The following is a 22,822-nucleotide window of genomic DNA, read 5'->3' as shown; positions in this document are numbered from 1 at the left end:
TCTCTTCTGTCAGAGGTGGATTACATGCAGTGCAGATTTTGCAAATTCACAAGCTCCAGTCAAGAGACTCTTCTGAAACATTTTTGCCTTCATCACGGACAAGGTGCACATTGGCCTTGTATTCACACAGACTGTGTATGTGTATTTAAAACATCTGGAGCGTTACGATCACATCTTTCAAGATCACACTCAGTAGTGAAAATCCACAAAAATTCAACATTTCAGTGCGAATTGTGTGATTTTAAGGAGATTTGCAGTGAAAAGACTTTGGAACCATCTTGGACATCATTTAAAGAACCAAGAAACTGTACAATGTCCCTTTCTAAGGTGTACCTTTAAAACAAACATTCGCCCAACCTTCAGTTCTCACAGAAGTCGAAACCATAAAAGTTGTACACTTGAGGATTTTCGAACAATTGCAAGAGCTGTTCCTGAAGATAAGATAATTGAAAGTGAGCAATCTGATAGTGAAGTAGGAACACCAGCTTATAATATTGTGAGACCAGATGAGGTTGAAGAGATTGTAGAAGATGTGGATAGTGAGACACTTGAACACAAATTGGCTTCTCTCTTTCTGTGTATGCAAACAGTGTTGCATGTTTCTCGAGCTGCAACACAAAAGACTGTAGAGGATTTGCATAACCTGCTCTCTTTCTCTAACATTCATACTCTCAGCAGTGTCAAAGAGATCCTTTCAAAACATGAAACTGAAGTAAATGATTGTGTTTTGCAAGAAATTTCTAATGCTATAGTTCAAACTAATCCACTCCTTTTAACAACAATAGAGAAGGGTTCCCTATCTACAGATCACCGAAGAAATATATATTTCAAAGGGCACTTTTCTGTTGTAGAACCCACAGAATATCTGTACAACACAGCTCATAAAAACTCTTTTGTTTATGTATCTGTCACTAAGATACTTGAGACTTTACTCAGCCAGGCAGATTTTTTGAACCAAATTGTATTTAATCAAGAAGCTTTATCTGGACACCTTAAGTCTTTTCAAGACGGCAAGTATTACAAGGACAATAAACTACTAGGACAGCAAAACCTCTATCAGTTTGGCATTATATATTGATGATTTTGAAGTTTGTAACCCACTGGGCACGTCTAGAAAACTTCATAAGATTACTGCAGTATATTGGGTAGTTCTAAATTTACCAGCCAGATTCCGATCCAATCTCAGTTCAATTCAGCTAGCTCTCTTAGGTAAAAGTGTGGATGTCAAACAGTATGGTTATGAAAACTTTTTTGAGCCATTGATTAAAGATATAAGGTGTCTAGAACAAGAGGGAATTTTTGTTGAAGTTGTGGGTCAGTTTGTTAAGGGCACTGTATATTGTGTAAGTGCCGATAACCTTGGTGCACACGGTCAGGCTTTTATGAAAGTTTTACTGTTGACAAGTTCTGTCGCTTTTGTTTGATAAGTTGGGACCAAATTGCAACCACTGAAGTTAATGATTTCCAATTGAGGGGTGTTGATCAACACAATAAATTTCTGGAAGAGCTTAGGCAGAATGACAACCTTCAAAGTATTAATGGGGTAAAAAGGGAATGTGTACTGGGCAAACATCTACTGTTCTTTCACCCAATAACTGGATTTCCTCCAGATGTTTTGCATGACCTTTTTGAAGGAGTCATCCCTTTGGAATTGTCCTTATGTTTGAAAAATCTGATTTCAAAAGGTTTCATTACATTTGATGCATTGAACAACTGCATAAAATCATTTCCCTACAAATATTCAGACAAAGTAAACAAGCCTAAAAAAATTCCCAGAGCAAGCTTTGAAAAAGGAACAGTTGCTGGTAATGGACATAACAATTGGACACTGCTGTGCTTACTTCCTTTTATAATTGGATGTAAGATACCAGACCAGGAGCCAACATGGGAGGTTTTAATGGACATCAAGGAAATTGTTGACATTGTTGTGTCAAACAGACTCTCTGAGGAAGCATTAGGTTATTTATCTTGCAAACTACTGGCTCATCACCTGTTGCTCACCCGTACCTTTCCAGAATTCAGACTGAGGCCAAAACACCACTTTATCGACCACTACCCACATCTTATTTGCTGCTATGGGCCTTTAGTGGAATTGTGGACAATGAGATTCGAAGCAAAACATATACTCAACCAAAATATAAACGCAACACTTTTGGTTTTGCTCCCATTTTGTATGAGATGAACTCAAAGATCTAAAACTTTTTCCACATACACAATATCACCATTTCCCTCAAATATTGTTCACAAACCAGTCGAAATCTGTGATAGTGAGCACTTGTCCTTTGCTGAGATAATCCATCCCACCTCACAGGTGTGCCATACCAAGATGCTGATTAGACACCATGATTAGTGCACAGGTGTGCCTTAGACTGCCCAGAATAAAAGGCCACTCTTTGACCTTTGTCCATTGTTGTAATTTGTTGTGTTTGTTGGGCACGTTCGCAACAGTAAAGTGTTGTTATTTGACCTATTCCATTGTCCGTTCATTTGCGCCCCCTGTTGTGGGTCCGTGTTCCTACACTTTCCCAACAGTCTTCCTGGTACATTGAACATTTCAGGTCCTGTGAGCTTGTTGAACACACCATTGCCGACCTTCTTGCCCTGGATCCAGATGTGCTGACGGATTACCACCCTCTAACAGCATACACAGTTGGTGGAAAGCTGATGGTGACCCCAAGGACGTTCCTTCTCCATTAAAGCAACTCAAAATTGTATGTTCTCTCTCATCCACCCTCTTCTCCTCTCCTGTATTGTCCTCTGCTCCCCTTCCTCAGTCCTTTCCTCTTGCTCTTTTTTTTCTTCTCCACACTCTTATTTCTTCTCCTTACTATTTCTATTCTCCCCACTCACCCCCCTCTGTCTCTCTTATCTCCTTTCTTCTCTCATTAAGCATTAGTTTTGTGCTGAATGAATTGAAGGTCTTTCCCAAGTATAGGCCAGTTGAGTACAGTGATATAGACTGTGGCTTTATTTTATTTATTTATTTTTTTAGTTGTCAGCTAAATTATTAGCAAATCAAACATAATCAGCAGATTGATCTGGAAAAAGGTCCTCATTTGCATCTGTATGGTATCGGTGTCCACTGTCTTCTAATCTGCTTTGACTATTAATTTTCTCCCACCTTTTCTCTCTCCTCTTTTCAGACTTTGCTACTTCGGGTAGTTCTTTCCTCCAGAGATGTCCGGCGAGTCCACCTTCCTGAAGTACCAGCATCTGTGGGGCAGTTGATTGATATACTTAAAGAGAGACTTGAACTTCCAGGTGATTTCTCACTACAGTTTGAGGATCCAGAGTTTGGAAATGCACTATGCAATTTGACGGCAATATCTGAATTACCATCTGAGCGTGCAGTCCTGCATATAATGTGGAATTGTGATTCATCTCCACTTAACCAATCCACTGCTTCAGTGTCCTCTGCTTCAGTCTCCTCCCAGGACACAGTAAGTGTTCACTCTGAAGATTTCAGGCCTAGCTGGACTGATTCTATCCAGATGAACTTAAGGCATGCCTCAGAGTGGCTCTCTCCATTTCCTATCCCAAAGTTTTCATATGATGTTGAACTGAAATTGTGTAAGGCTAATGTGATATATGAAAAATCTAAGAAGGGCCTTGTAGTGACAAGAGACATGAAGACAGAGATTTTGGATAAAATTGCACAGGCAGTTTTTGAAATTAAAGGCTACCCCGAGAAAGATGAGCTTGAGTCACTTGCTTCTGCGCTGGTTCTCAAGTATCCATGTCTGAAGGAGCCAGGTAGCATCACAGGCTACGAGGGATGGAAAGCAAGTATCAAACACAAACTTGGAAAGTACAGATCAAAGCTTCGTCAAGCATGCTGCAATGAGGTAAATGTAAACAGGAAAAGAAAAGGGAGAGATGAAGAGGGCAGTACTTTCACCCTTAAAAAGCCCAAATGTGGAGAGGTCAGTCATGTCCCAGATCATCCACAACACCATGATGATTCTACTCTTGAAAAGGAAAGAGTTGCTTTGGTCGATGAAATGAAGAAGAAACAAAAGAACATAACAGTCATACAGCAGAAGATGGCGCTGACATTTTCCCTCAGGCGGAGAGAGGTCGTGGAGTGTCAACCTATGGTATCTGAGGTCCAGGAAAGATGGCCTGCACTGTTTTCCTCTGAGGAGGTAAGGCTGTCCTAATCTATTTATTAATTCTGATATTCAAATTAGGCACAAGTTATTACACTAGATCAGAGGTGGACAACTTGTTCCAGAAAGGGCCAAGAGGGTGCAGGTTTTCTTTGCTGCCACTGACTCCACCAGGTGATTCCAGTGATTAATATCACTTTGAGCAGGTGGAATCAGTTAATCAGTGAAATCACCTGGTGTAGTCAGTGGCTCCAAAGAAAACCTGCACCCTCTTGGCCCTTTCTGGAACAGGTTGCCCACCCCTGTACCAGATTGACTATAACTGAAGAAGTACAGTATTTGCTGGGGTAATGTATTGGCAACCTTTATTATACCTTAGCCCTACCACTTCACTCAAGGCCCCTCCAACACAGTGCACCCACTACATCATCAGTCCAAACATTTGTAGTGCCAGTGTTTTTGTTTTATGTCCTCCCAAGGAGTACATCACTTACTGCAACTATAATGGGTGTCATAGTCATATTTTATTGAATTGGCCATCCTCAAGGTCCATGTTTACAAATGCCATACTTTATTACCAGTGTTACATCAAAATCTGTGACTCATTAGATTTGACCTGTCCTAATATTCTTACCTTAACCATTTCACTCCTGTGGGAGCCCATTTCTGCCATTTACAAGAAAAAAGAATCTCCATGCTAAATCGAAATTGTGAAATAAAAAGTCATTATGAGACGATAATTTAAAGTAGTTATAATTTGGACTCGGTCTCATTATTTTGATTTAGCATGGAGTTTGTTTTTCTTTTACTGGTGGAAATAGGGTTTCTATAGACTGAGACGTTAGGGAAAGAATATTAAGGCAGGTCACAAAGTCTGATAGTTGCAGGTTTAGGCGCAACACTGGAACGTGATAATATACATTTGCATATTGATACTGGTTTTTGTGGAGGGCATTTCCATTCCTGTGAAAAAGATGTATTCATGAGAGCTTTTTGAAGTAGGTTTTACTGTTGATAACGTGTTCAGGCATTGAACATGGTGCAGACTGCACAAGACAGCTACCCAGGAATTTTCTGTGCTGAATAAATGCAGTATTTTGTTGATTGTCGTGTTTAGATATCTGAAGAATTTCATCGCATCACGAGCAAAGACCTTCTGGGGACTTTCCATGCATCCCTTGACAAATTTGTGCCTGGCCTGCTGAAACTGTACCGGTCTAAGAAGGGAGCTCTTGGTGAGAAGACGGAAGACCTCCTGGATAAACTTGATGAACAGGTGAGTGAAGTGCTCCTGTGCCTGGCATTTTTAAAAGAGTATGAACATACTTTCTCATAAAAGAAACAGAAAAAGATGTTGGCGGCAGCAAAAACACATTAGTGGATGTGTCAGTAAAAATGAATGTCAGCAGTCATTGCTTTATGTTCTTATTTGGCGGTATTTGATTTGACAGAATTTTTATTGTAAAAGTAAAGTAAAATTGTTAACATGGTTGCAGTGTTTTTTTTTTTTGTTTGTTTTTTTTTTGTTTTTTTAAGTTTTACACGTTACTGGGTCTGACCTGTGCTTTATCTTCATTACTGTTGGCTCTCACTGCGGTATTGTATCACTTCCTGTTCCGGAGCACAGCGGTGTTTTTCTGTATCTGTTAGCTGTTTAATCTGCGCAGTTAGATTGATCTAGTTATCTAGATTACGATTTGTTTCCCAGTGTAATCTTTACGTGCCTTAACTAAAGCACTCCTTCTGCTGAATCACCTCTAAATTATTTACACATTATTCACTTTGCGTGTTTTTAGGAATCCGCTAGCTTAGCGTAGCTACTAGCTCTTAGCCGATTTAGCATGGCGGCTTCTCCTGTCTCTCCCGCACTTTTCTGCTCTGGGTGTGAAATGTTTAGTTATTCCTCGGCCTCCTTTAGCAGTAACGGTACTTGTAATAAGTGTAGCTTATTCGTAGCTTTGGAGACTCAGCTCCGCACCGTGGAAAATTCTACAGCTAGCCAGGCCCCTGTAGTCGGTGCGGACCAAGGTAGCTTAGCCGCCGTTAGTTCCCCTCTGGCAGATCCCGAGCAGCCGGGAAAGCAGGCCAACTGGGTGACTGTGAGGAGGAAGCGTAGCCCTAAACAGAAGCCCCGTGTACACCGCCAACCCGTTCACATCTCTAACCGTTTTTCCCCACTCGACGACACACCCGCCGAGGATCAAACTCTGGTTATTGGCGACTCTGTTTTGAGAAATGTGAAGTTAGCGACACCAGAAACCATAGTCAATTGTCTTCCGGGGGCCAGAGCAGGCGACATTGAAGGAAATTTGAAACTGCTGGCTAAGGCTAAGCGTAAATTTGGTAAGATTGTAATTCACGTCGGCAGTAATGACACCCGGTTACGCCAATCGGAGGTCACTAAAATTAACATTAAATCGGTGTGTAACTTTGCAAAAACAATGTCGGACTCTGTAGTTTTCTCTGGGCCCCTCCCCAATCGGACCGGGAGTGACATGTTTAGCCGCATGTTCTCCTTGAATTGCTGGCTGTCTGAGTGGTGTCCAAAAAATGAGGTGGGCTTCATAGATAATTGGCAAAGCTTCTGGGGAAAACCTGGTCTTGTTAGGAGAGACGGCATCCATCCCACTTTGGATGGAGCAGCTCTCATTTCTAGAAATTTGGCCAATTTTCTTAAATCCTCCAACCCGTGACTATCCAGGGTTGGGACCAGGAAGCAGAGTTGTAGTCTTACACACCTCTCTGCAGCTTCTCTCCCCCTGCCATCCCCTCATTACCCCATCCCCGTAGAGACGGTACCTGCTCCCAGACTACCAATAACCAGCAAAAATCTATTTAAGCATAAAAATTCAAAAAGAAAAAATAATATAGCACCTTCAACTGCACCACAGACTAAAACAGTTAAATGTGGTCTATTAAACATTAGGTCTCTCTCCTCTAAGTTCCTGTTGGTAAATGATATAATAATTGATCAACATATTGATTTATTCTGCCTAACAGAAACCTGGTTACAGCAGGATGAATATGTTAGTTTAAATGAGTCAACACCCCCGAGTCACACTAACTGTCAGAATGTTCGTAGCACGGGCCGGGGCGGAGGATTAGCAGCAATCTTCCATTCCAGCTTATTAATTAATCAAAAACCCAGACAGAGCTTTAATTCATTTGAAAGCTTGTCTCTTAGTCTTGTCCATCCAAATTGGAAGTCCGAAAAAACAGTTTTATTTGTTATTATCTATTGTCCACCTGGTCGTTACTGTGAGTTTGTCTGTGAATTTTCAGACCTTTTGTCTGACTTAGTGCTTAGCTCAGATAAGATAATTATAGTGGGCGATTTTAACATCCACACAGATGCTGAGAATGACAGCCTCAACACTGCATTTAATCTATTATTAGACTCTATTGGCTTTGCTCAAAAAGTAAATGAGTCCACCCACCACTTTAATCATATCTTAGATCTTGTTCTGACTTATGGTATGGAAATAGAAGACTTAACAGTATTCCCTGGAAACTCCCTTCTGTCTGATCATTTCTTAATAACATTTACATTTACTCTGATGGACTACCCAGCAGTAGGGAATAAGTTTCATTACACTAGAAGTCTTTCAGAAAGCACTGTAACTAGGTTTAAGGATATGATTCCTTCTTTATGTTCTCTAATGCCATATACCAACACAGTGCAGAGTAGCTACCTAAACTCTGTAAGGGAGATAGAGTATCTCGTCAATAGTTTTACATCCTCATTGAAGACAACTTTGGATGCTGTAGCTCCTCTGAAAAAGAGAGCTTTAAATCAGAAGTGTCTGACTCCGTGGTATAACTCACAAACTCGTAGCTTAAAGCAGATAACCCGTAAGTTGGAGAGGAAATGGCGTCTCACTAATTTAGAAGATCTTCACTTAGCCTGGAAAAAGAGTCTGTTGCTCTATAAAAAAGCCCTCCGTAAAGCTAGGACATCTTTCTACTCATCACTAATTGAAGAAAATAAGAACAACCCCAGGTTTCTTTTCAGCACTGTAGCCAGGCTGACAAAGAGTCAGAGCTCTATTGAGCTGAGTATTCCATTAACTTTAACTAGTAATGACTTCATGACTTTCTTTGCTAACAAAATTTTAACTATTAGAGAAAAAATTACTCATAACCATCCCAAAGACGTATCGTTATCTTTGGCTGCTTTCAGTGATGCCAGTATTTGGTTAGACTCTTTCTCTCCGATTGTTCTGTCTGAGTTATTTTCATTAGTTACTTCATCCAAACCATCAACATGTTTATTAGACCCCATTCCTACCGGGCTGCTCAAGGAAGCCCTACCATTATTTAATGCTTCGATCTTAAATATGATCAATCTATCTTTGTTAGTTGGCTATGTACCACAGGCTTTTAAGGTGGCAGTAATTAAACCATTACTTAAAAAGCCATCACTTGACCCAGCTATCTTAGCTAATTATAAGCCAATCTCCAACCTTCCTTTTCTCTCAAATTCTTGAAAGGGTAGTTGTAAAACAGCTAACTGATCATCTGCAGAGGAATGGTCTATTTGAAGAGTTTCAGTCAGGTTTTAGAATTCATCATAGTACAGAAACAGCATTAGTGAAGGTTACAAATGATCTTCTTATGGCCTCGGACAGTGGACTCATCTCTGTGCTTGTTCTGTTAGACCTCAGTGCTGCTTTTGATACTGTTGACCATAAAATTTTATTACAGAGATTAGAGCATGCCATAGGTATTAAAGGCACTGCGCTGCGGTGGTTTGAATCATATTTGTCTAATAGATTACAATTTGTTCATGTAAATGGGGAATCTTCTTCACAGACTAAAGTTAATTATGGAGTTCCACAAGGTTCTGTGCTAGGACCAATTTTATTCACTTTATACATGCTTCCCTTAGGCAGTATTATTAGACGGTATTGCTTAAATTTTCATTGTTACGCAGATGATACCCAGCTTTATCTATCCATGAAGCCAGAGGACACACACCAATTAGCTAAACTGCAGGATTGTCTTACAGACATAAAGACATGGATGACCTCTAATTTCCTGCTTTTAAACTCAGATAAAACTGAAGTTATTGTTCTTGGCCCCACAAATCTTAGAAACATGGTGTCTAACCAGATCCTTACTCTGGATGGCATTACCCTGACCTCTAGTAATACTGTGAGAAATCTTGGAGTCATTTTTGATCAGGATATGTCATTCAAAGCGCATATTAAACAAATATGTAGGACTGCTTTTTTGCATTTGCGCAATATCTCTAAAATCAGAAAGGTCTTGTCTCAGAGTGATGCTGAAAAACTAATTCATGCATTTATTTCCTCTAGGCTGGACTATTGTAATTCATTATCAGGTTGTCCTAAAAGTTCCCTAAAAAGCCTTCAGTTAATTCAAAATGCTGCAGCTAGAGTACTGACGGGGACTAGAAGGAGAGAGCATATCTCACCCATATTGGCCTCACTTCATTGGCTTCCTGTTAGTTCTAGAATAGAATTTAAAATTCTTCTTCTTACTTATAAGGTTTTGAATAATCAGGTCCCATCTTATCTTAGGGACCTCGTAGTACCATATCACCCCAATAGAGCGCTTCACTCTCAGACTGCAGGCTTATTTGTAGTTCCTAGGGTTTGTAAGAGTAGAATGGGAGGCAGAGCCTTCAGCTTTCAGGCTCCTCTCCTGTGGAACCAGCTCCCAATTCAGATCAGGGAGACAGACACCCTCTCTACTTTTAAGATTAGGCTTAAAACTTTCCTTTTTGCTAAAGCTTATAGTTAGGGCTGGATCAGGTGACCCTGAACCATCCCTTAGTTATGTTGCTATAGACGTAGACTGCTGGGGGGTTCCCATGATGCACTGTTTCTTTCTCTTTTTGCTATGTATGCACCACTCTGCATTTAATCATTAGTGATCGATCTCTGCTCCCCTCCACAGCATGTCTTTTTCCTGGTTCTCTCCCTCAGCCCCAACCAGTCCCAGCAGAAGACTGCCCCTCCCTGAGCCTGGTTCTGCTGGAGGTTTCTTCCTGTTAAAAGGGAGTTTTTCCTTCCCACTGTAGCCAAGTGCTTACTCACAGGGGGTCGTTTTGACCGTTGGGGTTTTACATAATTATTGTATGGCCTTGCCTTAAAATATAAAGCGCCTTGGGGCAACTGTTTGTTGTGATTTGGCGCTATATAAAAAAATTGATTGATTGATTACTATAGAGTTCTGATTTTGCACTGTGTATAAGTACACTACATTACTATACTAATTGAAGTGCTTGTTTTCTGCTGGACACTCTTTAGACATCCAACATTATGTCCCACCGAAAGACAGCAGCACTGAGAGGCCTGCCCATTTTCTTCCGAGAAGATGCAACAAAGGTTTTCCTGAAGTGCTTGGTAAGTACAAAAAGACAAGTAATGCAAGTACAACTACGAGGTCTGTTAGAAAACAATCCGACCTTTTTATTTTATGCAAAAAATATATGGATTTGATTCATATGTTTTTACGTGTCACACGCGTCACGATGGATTCACCAATGGAGCGAGACAAAAAACACCTCCGTTTTGGAGTTTCAGAGGACTAGTTGGGACATGCCCAGCTCTCCACAATTTCTGTTATACTCACTCGACTGGTAAGCCACTGAAAGCCGAGATAGGCATGTCCCAACTTGTCCTCTGAAACTCCAAAACGGAGGTGTTTTTTGTCTCGCTCCATTGGCGAATCCGTCGTGACGCGCGAAGCCTCCGCGCGGCTTTCCAGGACAAAATCTCTTGTTAAAAGTGAAATCTGATGGAAAATGGCTGATGTCCAGCTCTTGTTATAACCAGAGAAATTGCACACGATGGTCTCGGATCCATAAAGCAATCCGTTTAGAAATGAAATGGTCTTTTCAGCCTGTCGATCGCGGCTCGGAGCGCAGCGCGTCCTGAGGCACTCTGGGCCGTCCTTAAAGCTGTAGTAACTATTGTGTGGGCCGCTGAAGAGGAGGTACTGCTGGCCCACCACCACCAGAGGGCGCCCTGCCTGGAGTGCGGGCTCCAGGCACCAGAGGGCGCCGCCGCCGTACGAGAGCAGTCAGGGTGACAGCTGTCACCCATTACTGGACACAGCTGACTCCACTCAGCCCGGGGGTATATCATCAGGACGGCGTCTCCACCTCAGTGCCGAGATATCGCCTTAAGACTGAGGTAACGTTCTCTGCATTCATATTCTGAATAACCAGCTAAGACTTGTTAAACCTTTTCAGGACTGCTGACTACTGATAGCTAAATTGCTTGGATAAGTACTCACCTTCCTGCTATACATTGACAAGAGGTGGAGGCGGCTCTTCCCCTCTCCGTTACTGGGTGCTGTCGCATCCACACCTGTGTGTTGTTGCTCTCTCCCGCCAGCAGTACCGGATCCGACGAGCGGAGGCAGTGGCCACCTGGGAATTCGGGACTTGGCGGTTCCAGTATTTCCAGGGTTCGGTGGCAGAGGAGATCTGGGTGGTTCCGGTTCGACTGAGACGGACGTCTCCTACCTTCGAGCCTGCCCACACGACACCAGCGGATTCGACCCCAAATTGTTAATTGTTGTATTCGTTGTGCTCGTTTCACAACAGTAAAACTTGTTATTCACCTTTCTCCATTGTCCATTCATTACGCCCCCTGTTGTGGGTCCGTGTACCTACACTTTCACAACAGTAACACTCCTTAAACTCTGTGAAACCCTTTAAAATTTTCAGCGAAAGCCATCTCAATTTTTCAAATGGTTTCCAGCTGCCTGTCTCTAACAGTTTCTGAAAAAAATCTGATGGAGCAAAGCACAAATCATTCCCTCATTTCCTCGCAATGAAAATCCGCCGAGGGGGCTGGACCACTCCTCCCACAAAGCCTGCCCACAGGTGAATGACGCAACCGACAGGCATGAAAAAACTCACACATGCGCACGAAGGTTCAAGCTTGGCTGACGTAAAAACATAAGAATCAAATCCATATATTTTTTGCATAAAATAAAAAGGTCGGATTGTTTTCTAACAGACCTCGTAATTCCTTATTCCCATGAGATGTTTTAAAGGATGAGTTCATCAAAAATGGAAATATACAGCTTGGGACTCCGACGAGGGCTGTTGCTTCTCCTCCACTCTCCCTTATCTCTGCTTTTAACCTTCAAGTCCCTACTTCACCAGACTGTGAATTCCTCAAAAACTGTATTGGATTCTGGATCTATTGGACTACTATTGGATTAACCATGGAATTCATCAGCTGATCTCTGAACGTTATTGACACCATTTTTTCTACAAGAAGGTCAGGACCGGGGAATCCTGCCTGCCCAGATGGAATGTACGAGTTCCTGGCGTGTGGCATGCTTGGCGCCTTTCTCCGTTGAGGATGTCGAGGATTTATTCATTTTTGGTCTCATGGCAGCAGGCTGGTACTTTTTGTCTTATGTACTGCCCTGATCTACCGGAAAACTGGCAAGATGGCTGTATCAAGAACCACGGCCCTCGCTTGTCTGTCATGATTAACGAGGTTGGCAAGGCAGTGCATTCTCAGGCTGCGTTGACTCTTGAACTCAGACGCAAATTGGATGATACCTTGGAGCTGATGCGTGCCTTGCAGTTGAAGCTGAAGGTTTCGGAGGCCGGTGAATATTCATAATTGGGATTAGGCTGTTCAAGTGGAACTGTTAAAAAGTGTTTTTCACTGCTCAGCTGCAACACTACAGGCTTAGCTAGCCTCAAGGTCAATTGCCCACTGTTTACCTCCAGAGGAATTTATTTAGACCTTGGTGAGATTATTCGGCTCCATTCTTATCTCAACCCACAAAGACAATAACTGACTTACACATGGACTGAAGCATGCTCCAGTTTCTCCTTTTACCTCTCTTCCTGCCCAGCTGGGCATTATTGGCCTTCCTTAGCAGAAAATAGTTTTGTACAAAACTCATCACAAGGTTGGTGGGTGAAAGCTACTGTGTCATTAATTAAAGAAAAATATGCTTTTTTCTTTTTAAAACCCCCATGAGTCAAATGACAAGCGTGGTACAGAAGTTTAAGTTCAAATCAGTACAAATGTATTTTGTCTTTAGTTTTTCTTACCTCTCAATAATGCATCTGTTACTTTTCTTCAGGACACTGACATTTTGGAACCAGTGCTAAACGGTGCATCTGTTGCCATCCTCACCATCCTACAAGATGACGATGCCGGGATGTCTGTGCGAGACCAGGCAGTTGTGTTGGAAGGGGACATCGTGCTACATAACATTCCAGACCTCTCTACTGCCTTGACATACCTCTTTGGCCTTCTGTATGCCCTCAACACTGATTATCCAAAGCAGATGAGGTATACCTTTGAAGCAATTCAGGCCATCTTTTTTGAGCTTGGTGGCTCTCGATGCTCACAGCGCATAAGGTCCCTGAAAACAAAGCTTTTGCTGTGACTGTTAATGGGGAAGCCAGACACGACTTTTAACTTGTGTTCTTTAGCCTGTTCAAGTGCATTGTAGTTGGGTCATGTAACAGACAGTAGTTAAACCCCTTTGCCTCTGATATAATCATTTGACAGTTACCAAGAGTTGCATATTTAGTGTTTGAACTGTTGATATTCATTACTGTTCAAGTAAAACTAATGTATGTTTGTAAAAAAAAAAAAAAAACCATCTCTCTTTCAACTGGCATAAGGATGAGGAGGTGATGGAAAGTTTTATTTTAAAGTGAACTGTTCTTTAACCCTCCTGTTGTCCTTGGGTCAAGGAATGAAGAAGAAGAAAGGAAGGGAGGGAGGAAGGAAGGGAAGAGGAAGGAGGGGAGAAAAGAAGGAAGGAGGGGGAGAAGAAGGAAGGAATGAACAGTCAAAACAGAATGGGTATTTTGACCTGGTTGGACTATATAAAGGTTAAGTGGGTAAATCTTTATTAGAAATATCAATTGTAGTCAGAGGAATCTATGTTGTTGACAGTATATGGTGAAATTTTGTCATGCAGTATTTTAAAAGAGATGTTGTAGTGTTGTCCAGTTCACAAGAAGCACTGAACTGGTGTTTTACTTTTGTTGCTTCCCTGTTCATTGATTGTAAAATTTCTAAGGACTTTTAACTGCTCTAGTTTATCATAGTTATGCCCATGTAAAACTTCAGTGTCTGGCTACACAGCCAATCATTTGTGGCACTATTTTATTTAATGTGTAAGTCACTAAGTTCAACTTTTACAAGACAGTCAAGGTGTGTGTGTGTGAATGAGTGACTGTGTTGCTGGACACTTTTTTCCACATACTTTGTTTTTCTTTTTGGTTCTGAACTTTAATTTTAACGTGTCTGCTGGAGTGCTCGAAGTACCCAAAAAAACAGAAGCTGACAATACTTTTTTACAGAAATTGACCGGACTACCCGTGACATTATGTTGTTGTTGAGGCACTGTTCAGTCAAATAAATAAGATTTCAGATAATATTCAGTTGTGCTTTGTTTTATTCAGTATCTATTGAGCATATTTCAAATATAATTACAGCAACATACATTTTCCTTTATTTATATAGCTAAATTTTCAACTCACTGGAGTAAGAATTGTATGATTATTCAACAAGAACATCTGTGTTTGGTGAATTTAGGAATACATGGCATTGAAGGAATAATCGTATGTTTATTCAACAAGAATATCTGCATTTGGTGAAGGCAGAAATACATGGCATTGAAACTAGAATTTCTTCGTTAGCCTTCCAGGATGATCCTAATTAGGTGAACAAGAAGATCCAAGTTGGCAGAACTCTTGTCAGAACGTGTAAACCTTAGTTAAGTCAACGACAGTAGGCAAAAGTTGAGAAAACTCAAAAATGTCTTGCATCATGTTGCCTTGATATTTTGCGTTTTCTCAACTTTTTCTTTTTTACAGTGTACTACCTGTAGTGTACCACCTGTGGTGTAGTACCTGTAGTGTACCACCTGTGTTTCATACCTGTAGTGTACCACCTGTAGTGTCATACCTTTAGTGTAGTACCTGAAGTGTACCACCTGTGGTGTAGTACCTGTAGTGTACCACCTGTGTTTCATACCTGTAGTGTACCACCTGTGTTTCATACCTTTAGTGTAGTACCTGTAGTGTACCACCTGTGGTGTCAAACCTTTAGTGTTGTACCTGAAGTGTACCACCTGTGGTGTAGTACCTGTAGTGTACCACCTGTGGTGTAGTACCTGTAGTGTACCACCTGTGGTGTCATACCTTTAGTGTAGTACCTGTAGTGTACCACCTGTAGTGTCGTATCAGTAGTGTACCACCTGTAGTGTAGTACCTTTAGTGTAGTACCTGTAGTATACCACCTGTAGTGTAGTACCTTTAGTGTAGTACCTGTCGTATACCACCTGTAGTGTAGTACCTTTAGTGAGGTACCTGTAGTGTACCACCTGGAGTGTCATACTTTTAGTGTACTACCTGTAGTATCATACCTTTAGTGTTGTACCAGTAGTGTACCACCTGTGGTGTCATACCTGTAGTGTACCACCTGTAGTGTCATACCTTTAGTGTAGTACCTGTAGTGTACCACCTGTAGTGTCGTATTTGTAGTGTACCACCTGTGGTGTAGTACCTGTAGTGTACCTCCTGTGGTGTTGTACCTGTAGTGTACCACCTGTGGTGTAGTACCTCTAGCGTAGTACCGGTAGTGTACCACCTGTAGTGTTGTACCTGTAGTGTTGTACCTGTAGTGTACCACCTGTGGTGCAGAACCTGTAGTGTACCACCTGTAGTGTCATACCATTAGTGTAGTACCTGTAGTATACCACCTTTAGTGTAGTACCTGTAGTATACCACCTTTAGTGTAGTACCTGTAGTATACCACCTGTAGTGTAGTGCCTTTAGTGTAGTACCTGTCGTATACCACCTGTAGTGTACCACCTTTAGTGTAGTACCTTTAGTGTAGTACCTGTAGTGTAGTGCCTTTAGTGTAGTACCTGTAGTATACCACCTTTAGTGTAGTACCTGTCGTATACCACCTTTAGTGTAGTACCTGTCGTATACCACCTTTAGTGTAGTACCTGTAGTATACCACCTTTAGTGTAGTACCTTTAGTGTAGTACCTTTAGTGTAGTACCTGTAGTATACATATTTAGTGTAGTACCTTTAGTGTAGTACCTCTCGTATACCACCTGTAGTGTTAGTACCTTTAGTGTAGTACCTGTAGTATGCCACCTTTGGTGTAGTACCTGTAGTGTCGTACCTGTGGTGTAGTACCTGTAGTATTTGGGTGTACATCCTGACAAGTCTGCACTGAAAAAAGAGAATAGTTAAATGAATTGTTTCAATTGGTAACATCTACGTAAATTCGTAAATGAATTAAGTTGTTTGAACTTAAGTTTGTAAGTTAGAGTTGATCTGACTTTCTCGCTTAAGTTCAAACAACTTATTTCATTCAGATTGAAGCAAAGTCTCTTTTTTTCCAGTCTGTATCTTGGACCCAGACAGTTGAAACTAACTTTTATAAGTAGATCTGATGTCAGACTGAAGTTCTACAAATTTAAGCAGGTATTTATATTTTTAAATACTTTTTATGGTTTTATACCTTTTTTGATGTTGGAAATAAATGCTTTCACTTTATTGATATTGATTCAGAGGGTAGCACAGTGGATTAGTGGTGAGCACTGCTGTCACACAGTGAGAAGGTCATGGGTTCGAGTCCCCCTGGTACTTTCTGATGGGGTTCTCCTCCAACATCCAAAGACACGCAGGTCAGGTGGACTGGAAACTTAGGTGTGAGAGTGTTTGTTTGTATGTGACCCTGTGACATGTGACTCCCGTCTGGGATAGGCTCCGCCCCCCTCGGATGGATATTGAGTTCGAATCATTCTGTTATCACAGTCAGTAAACGGGTGTCCCCCTCTCCTGGGCCTTAATCCCGGATAAATTAGGTTTAGATGTTTTGAACAGGTTGTCAATCACAGCTTTCCGTCGAAGCCCCGCCTTTCATTGTGGGACTTGAAGAAGTGAAAGTAAAGGTTTTGTGAAGGCTCCTCTTTTCTCTGTCACTTCCTCGTGTCTCTCACTTCCTCCTCGCGGTGATGACGGACGCAGCCCCGGAACCGCCCGCGGACCTCTTCCAGCGTTATGTGGGTTCCGTGGTCCGGACGGGCTCGGAGGCTGGTCCGTGCCGGGACCCGGAGGTCCTGGACCTGGCGGCCCGGTGCCCCCCGCGGCCGCCCGGAGGCGCCTTCAGCCTGTTCGCTCAGGCGTTGACGGACGCGGCCGCGCGCACTGCCGCGGGCCGCGCGGCGCACCTGCGCACCCTGATCCGCGCCAGCGAGGTCCTGGAGACGGTGTGTGTGAACCTGTTCCTCCAACCGTGGAACCGGAGCATCTGGACGCTCAAGGTGTGAACACGACTCAGAAAAAAAAGATTTAAAACTACTGGAAAGACACAGAGAGAGAGACAGAGACAGACAAAGAGAGAGAGACAGAGAGAGACAGACAAAGAGAGAGAGACGGAGAGACAGACAGAGAGAGAGATGGAGAGACAGAGAGAGACAAAGAGAGAGAGACAGACAGAGAGAGAGAGAGAGACAGACAAAGAGAGAGAGACAGACAGAGAGAGACAGACAAAGAGAGAGAGACAGACAGAGAGAGACAGAGATAGACAGAGCGAGAGAGACAGAGAGATACACAGAGATAGACAGAGAGAGAGAGACAGAGCGAGAGAGACAGAGAGATACACAGAGATAGACAGAGAGAGAGAGACAGAGAGAGAGAGACAGACAAAGAGAGAGAGAGAGAGAGAGAGAGAGACAGACAAAGAGAGAGAGACAGAGAGAGAGAGACGGAGAGACAGACAGAGAGAGAGATGGAGAGACAAAGAGAGAGAGAGAGAGACAGACAGAGAGAGAGAGAGAGACAGACAAAGAGAGAGAGACAGACAGAGAGAGACAGACAAAGAGAGAGAGACAGAGATAGACAGAGCGAGAGAGACAGAGAGATACACAGAGATAGACAGAGAGAGAGACAGAGCGAGAGAGACACAGAGATAGACAGAGAGAGAGAGACAGAGAGAGAGAGACAGACAAAGAGAGAGAGACAGAGAGAGAGAGAGAGAGAGAGACAGACAAAGAGAGAGAGACAGACAGAGAGAGAGAGACAGACAAAGAGAGAGAGAGAGAGACAGACAAAGAGAGAGAGACAGAGAGAGAGACAGACAAAGAGAGAGAGAGAGACAGACAAAGAGAGAGAGACAGAGAGAGAGAGAGAGAGAGACAGAGATAGACAGAGAGACAGAGATAGAGAGAGAGACAGAGATACACAGAGATAGACAGAGAGAGAGAGACAGACAAAGAGAGAGAGACAGAGAGAGACAGACAAAGAGAGAGAGACAGAGAGAGAGCGAGAGAGACAGAGAGAGCGATAGACAGAGAGACAGACAGAGAGACAGAGAGATACACAGAGATAGACAGAGAGAGAGAGAGACAGAGAGAGAGACAGAGTGAGAGAGACAGAGAGAGAGTGAGATAGACAGAGCGAGAGAGACAGAGAGATAGACAGAGAGAGCGATAGACAGAGACAGAGCGAGACAGACAGAGAGACAGAGAGATACACAGAGATAGACAGAGAGAGAGACAGAGTGAGAGAGACAGAGAGAGAGTGAGATAGACAGAGCGAGAGAGACAGAGAGATAGAGAGAGAGACAGAGAGATACACAGAGAGAGAGAGACAGAGAGAGAGAGACAGAGATAGACAGAGAGAGAGAGAGACAGAGATAGACACAGAGAGAGAGAGAGAGAGACAGAGAGAGAGAGAGATAGACAGAGAGAGAGAGAGAGAGATAGACAGAGAGAGAGAGAGATAGAGAGAGAGATAGAGATAGACAGAGAGAGAGACAGAGATAGACAGAGAGAGAGAGACAGAGAAAGACAGAGACAGAGAGAGAGACAGACAGACAGAGCGAGATAGACAGAGAGAGAGACAGATACACAGAGATAGACAGAGATAGACAGAGAGAGAGAGACAGAGAGCGAGAGAGACAGAGAAAGCAATAGACAGAGAGACAGAGCGAGACAGACAAAGAGACAGAGAGAGAGACAGGGAGATAGAGAGAGAGAGATAGACAGATAGACAGAGAGAGAGAGACAGAGAGATACACAGAGATAGACAGAGAGAGAGAGAGAGACAGAGAGAGAGAGACAGAGATAGACAGAGAGAGACAGAGAGATAGACAGGTGGCGCCTACCGCAGCAGTCATAGGGCAAGAGGCGGGGTTCACACAGGGCGCAATCAAAATAGGAAATATCCAGACAGTAAATATGCCTGTGTTTAATCTGCGCGTTTGTGTGTTTTAACGATCGTGTTATTTGAGTTATAGAATGTTACCGCTGTGCAGCAATCACAAAATAATGTTTACTTCTCTGATTCAGTACATTTGTGAGTCACAGCCACACCTGCTCCTAATCCATCATCAGCCAGTTTCACTGACTGTCCAGCAGGTGGCAGACACATCTATGGGAGATTACGGAGAGAAAACAAAAGTTGCTTTTTAGACATCTGTTGTATCAAAGTTGACCCAGTCTTAAAGAACATGTCACACATTTGTTAATGTCCCAGTTAGCAACATATCATCAAAGTACTCATGATTGTAAGTCTCTCCGTGCACATGTGGTAATAATTAGTGGTTGCTGATGTATTTTATTGCTAATTATTCCTCTCGCTCGGCGAGTTAGCAGGTGCATTTCTGGGCAATCGAAATTTATTCTTGGCAATCATTCTGCAAGTGAGTGAGTGCCGGTCATGGAAGTGCACAAATTAATCCCGGAGTATCCACTGGACGGTCACTAAGAGCCTAAATCTAAGCTGTTATGATTTTGGAGCGACATGTCCTTTAAGGAGTTTGTCCTAATGATGTACCCCTTTAAAGTGTAGGTGATGCAACATAATGTTTTTTTTTTTTTTTTTTTAGTATTTAAGACTAAAATTAAACAATAGTTTTAAATTTATCCTTTCCTGGTGCAGAGTTACTGAAGAGATAAATGTTCGGATTTTGAACTGTGCACCACTAAGAACCAGGAACTACCGGTCCGAGTCCTGACATAGTAGAAGAAGGAGGAGGTGGCATCAATGGATTTATGTATTTTTACAGGCTACAAGGTCTGCTAGAAACGTATCGGATCTTTTTATTTTTTACAAAAACTATATGGATTTGAATCACGTGTGATTGCATCAGCCAAGCTTGAACCTTCGTGCGCATGCATGAGTTTTTTTCACACCTGTCAGTTGTGTCATTCGCTTGTGAGCACGCTTTGTGGGAGGAGTGGTCCAACCCCCTCGGCGGATTTTCATTGTCAGGAAAATGGCCGAGTAACTGCCGCTTTGCTGCATCAAAATATTTTCAGAAACTGTGAGACACAGCCAGCTGGAAACCATTTGGAAACTTCAGATGGCTTTCGGTGAAGAGCTTATGGGCATCACACAGATTAAGGAGCATTACAACCAGATTAAAGACAGCCCACAGCGGCTGAGGGCGTGCCGCACTTCGAGCGGCCATCGACAGGCTGAAACGACCTGATCATTTCCAAAGTGAAGGCTGTGTTGATCAGGGACGTCGTCTGACTACAGGAGATTTTGTAATGAAAGATGGCGGAATTCGTGCACCAGGACAGAGCCGCTAATGGCGCAGAACAAAAAGCACCTCCGTGTTGGAAGTCTCACAGGACGTGACCAAAAAATAAAAAGGTTCGATACTTTTCTAACAGACCTCGTACTGACAGCCCCGTTTCCACCGAGTGGTTCAGTCAGAGTTGCACAGTATTTTTGATGTCAGAACGGATAATTCTTGCCGGCAGAATCCTTTTGATTGGCAGGTGGAACACTTATATTGACGAGCGCGCGCGCATGGTGTCCGCGGCTTTTCCACTCCACACGGAGGCAAAACAGAGTATTTTCACATTGTTTTATTGTATTGTTTTGTGGATCATGGGATAATTTCATCACGTGCAGACTGAGACATTATGAGCAGATGAGGCGCTGTGAGTCTTTCAACTTGTGGTGCAAAGCGGCTCGCGGTGGAACAAGAGGAGGCTTCATTAACAGCAGAGACTCAACCCATCAGCTGCAATTAACGGATTACAGCCAGCACTGTAACCTGGCACAAAACTCACGTGTGACAAATGGACTTTTCTTCATCCAGGACATACGGAATTAAATTATTTTCAGACATGGTTTTGTAAAGGTGGATAAGTTTTCATCAGACTGAAGATGATCTCACTGAAACAGACAGGTAAGAATATATTATTTACTCCTTGTGTGAATGGTTTTAATATTTAATAATAAAGTATTATGCTAATAATGTACAGAACACTAACTGTATTCAAGAAGGAAACAAGATTTATTTTAAAAATTGCTGATATTTTCAGTCCCTCATGTCATTTTTTAGATTTGAAATGTATGTACCTGTTTCTAAGAAGAAAAAATATAAATAAAGAATCCACACTTCATCATTTTTTTCTGATGTCACAAACAAATTTTTTTAATCAATTGATTACGACCAAAGAGCTGGTAAAAAAATAAATAAATAAACATCTCCACCCGCATGCTGATATCACCTGCATTATTTATTTATTTATTTTATAATCACTAGGGATGCACCGATGCTGATACCAGTATCAGGTATCGGCCCGATCCCGTATTCATTTACTTGTACTTGTAATCATATGTCTCTGATACTTCATGACACAATACCCCTTTACAGCAGTGTGATGTCAACCTCTCAATGTGGGATGTTCACACTCACGGCTAAACGGCTACTTTTTTCATATGTTTTGAACACTGCAGCTTTAACAATGAAGCAGCTAATTTATGGATTTTTACAGGCTTTCATGTAATTCACTCATAAGTCAAATACATCCGTCAATGCTGTCCACTGATTGGCTGAAAGCTGCTGTCCATCATGTGGAGTAAATTCACACACACACACACACACACATACACACACACACACACACACACACACACACAGTAAATAAAAAGTCTTATCTGTTCAGTGGAATTCATCATCATATGAGCTTGAAGAAAAATAATCCACACAAAGCCTCCTGCGTTTGGAAAAGATCTGAAAATACTTTAATTCCTCGTGTGGCAAAAAAAAAAAAAAAAAGTTTGGCACTTTGCTCCAGTTCCTCCATCAGAACTCAGATCAAGGTTTCAGCGGTGGAGGTCGTCCATCAGGTTGGGGAGTTTCAGCCCTTGGTGTGGCTGTCCAGGCCGATGGCAGACCAGCTCAGCTTGTTACAGGTGTGTAATCCATTTGCGGAATGTCTGTGGGGCGTTCAGAACCTCCGCTCGCCTCCGCAAGATGCAATTTGAGCAAAAAGTTAAAAGAGTCGCTGCTCTTCGGTAAAGACTCAGTTACCACAGACAGCAGATTCTGTCTGAATGCGAGGGAAATTATCCCATGATCCACAAAGAAAAATAAAATGTTAAAATTACTCCATTTTGCCTCTGCATGTCGCGGAGATGCAGCGCAACAGTGCGTGCATATGCACGTTGTGTTCATCAATATTTACATGTTCCACCTATCAGGTTTGTTGAACAGAGAAGGCTGGAGACAAATGTGGGACTCGACACAGTAGCTCTGGTTCACAGAGGCGTTGACTGAATAAATCAGTGGGTCCGGTACACAGAGAGGCACTACAAGAGAAGCAAACAGACCAGAATCATCAGGCAAATGGTGTGGTCGATATAACAGGCAGGTGGTCTAAACCCCAAGTGGCACCAGGACTTGAAAACACTATGGAAC

The 22,822-nt window shown here is 42.4% G+C and overlaps 2 protein-coding genes across 4 annotated transcripts in view; one reads left to right on the top strand and one right to left on the bottom strand.

The window, feature by feature from the left end:
- nvl (nuclear VCP like) overlaps positions 1-17,142 on the bottom strand; it is a 102,982-nt gene extending 85,840 nt beyond the window's left edge. The window contains exon 1 of the mRNA XM_034184629.1: positions 17,080-17,142. The gene's annotated coding sequence lies outside the window, so the exon portion shown is untranslated. The remainder of the gene's footprint in view (positions 1-17,079) is intronic.
- LOC117523188 overlaps positions 17,086-22,822 on the top strand; it is a 64,764-nt gene continuing 59,027 nt past the window's right edge. For all 3 annotated transcript variants that reach the window (XM_034184632.1, XM_034184631.1, XM_034184630.1), the window contains exon 1: positions 17,086-17,420. In XM_034184632.1, the coding sequence (XP_034040523.1) occupies positions 17,112-17,420 (309 nt within the window). In that variant the 5' untranslated portion in view covers positions 17,086-17,111. The remainder of the gene's footprint in view (positions 17,421-22,822) is intronic.

This window comes from Thalassophryne amazonica, chromosome 13 (genome assembly GCF_902500255.1).
Source record: "Thalassophryne amazonica chromosome 13, fThaAma1.1, whole genome shotgun sequence".
Classification (NCBI taxonomy): domain Eukaryota; kingdom Metazoa; phylum Chordata; class Actinopteri; order Batrachoidiformes; family Batrachoididae; genus Thalassophryne; species Thalassophryne amazonica.
The sequence above is the reverse complement of the archived record's forward strand: the minus strand, read 5'-3'. Positions and strand labels throughout refer to the sequence as shown.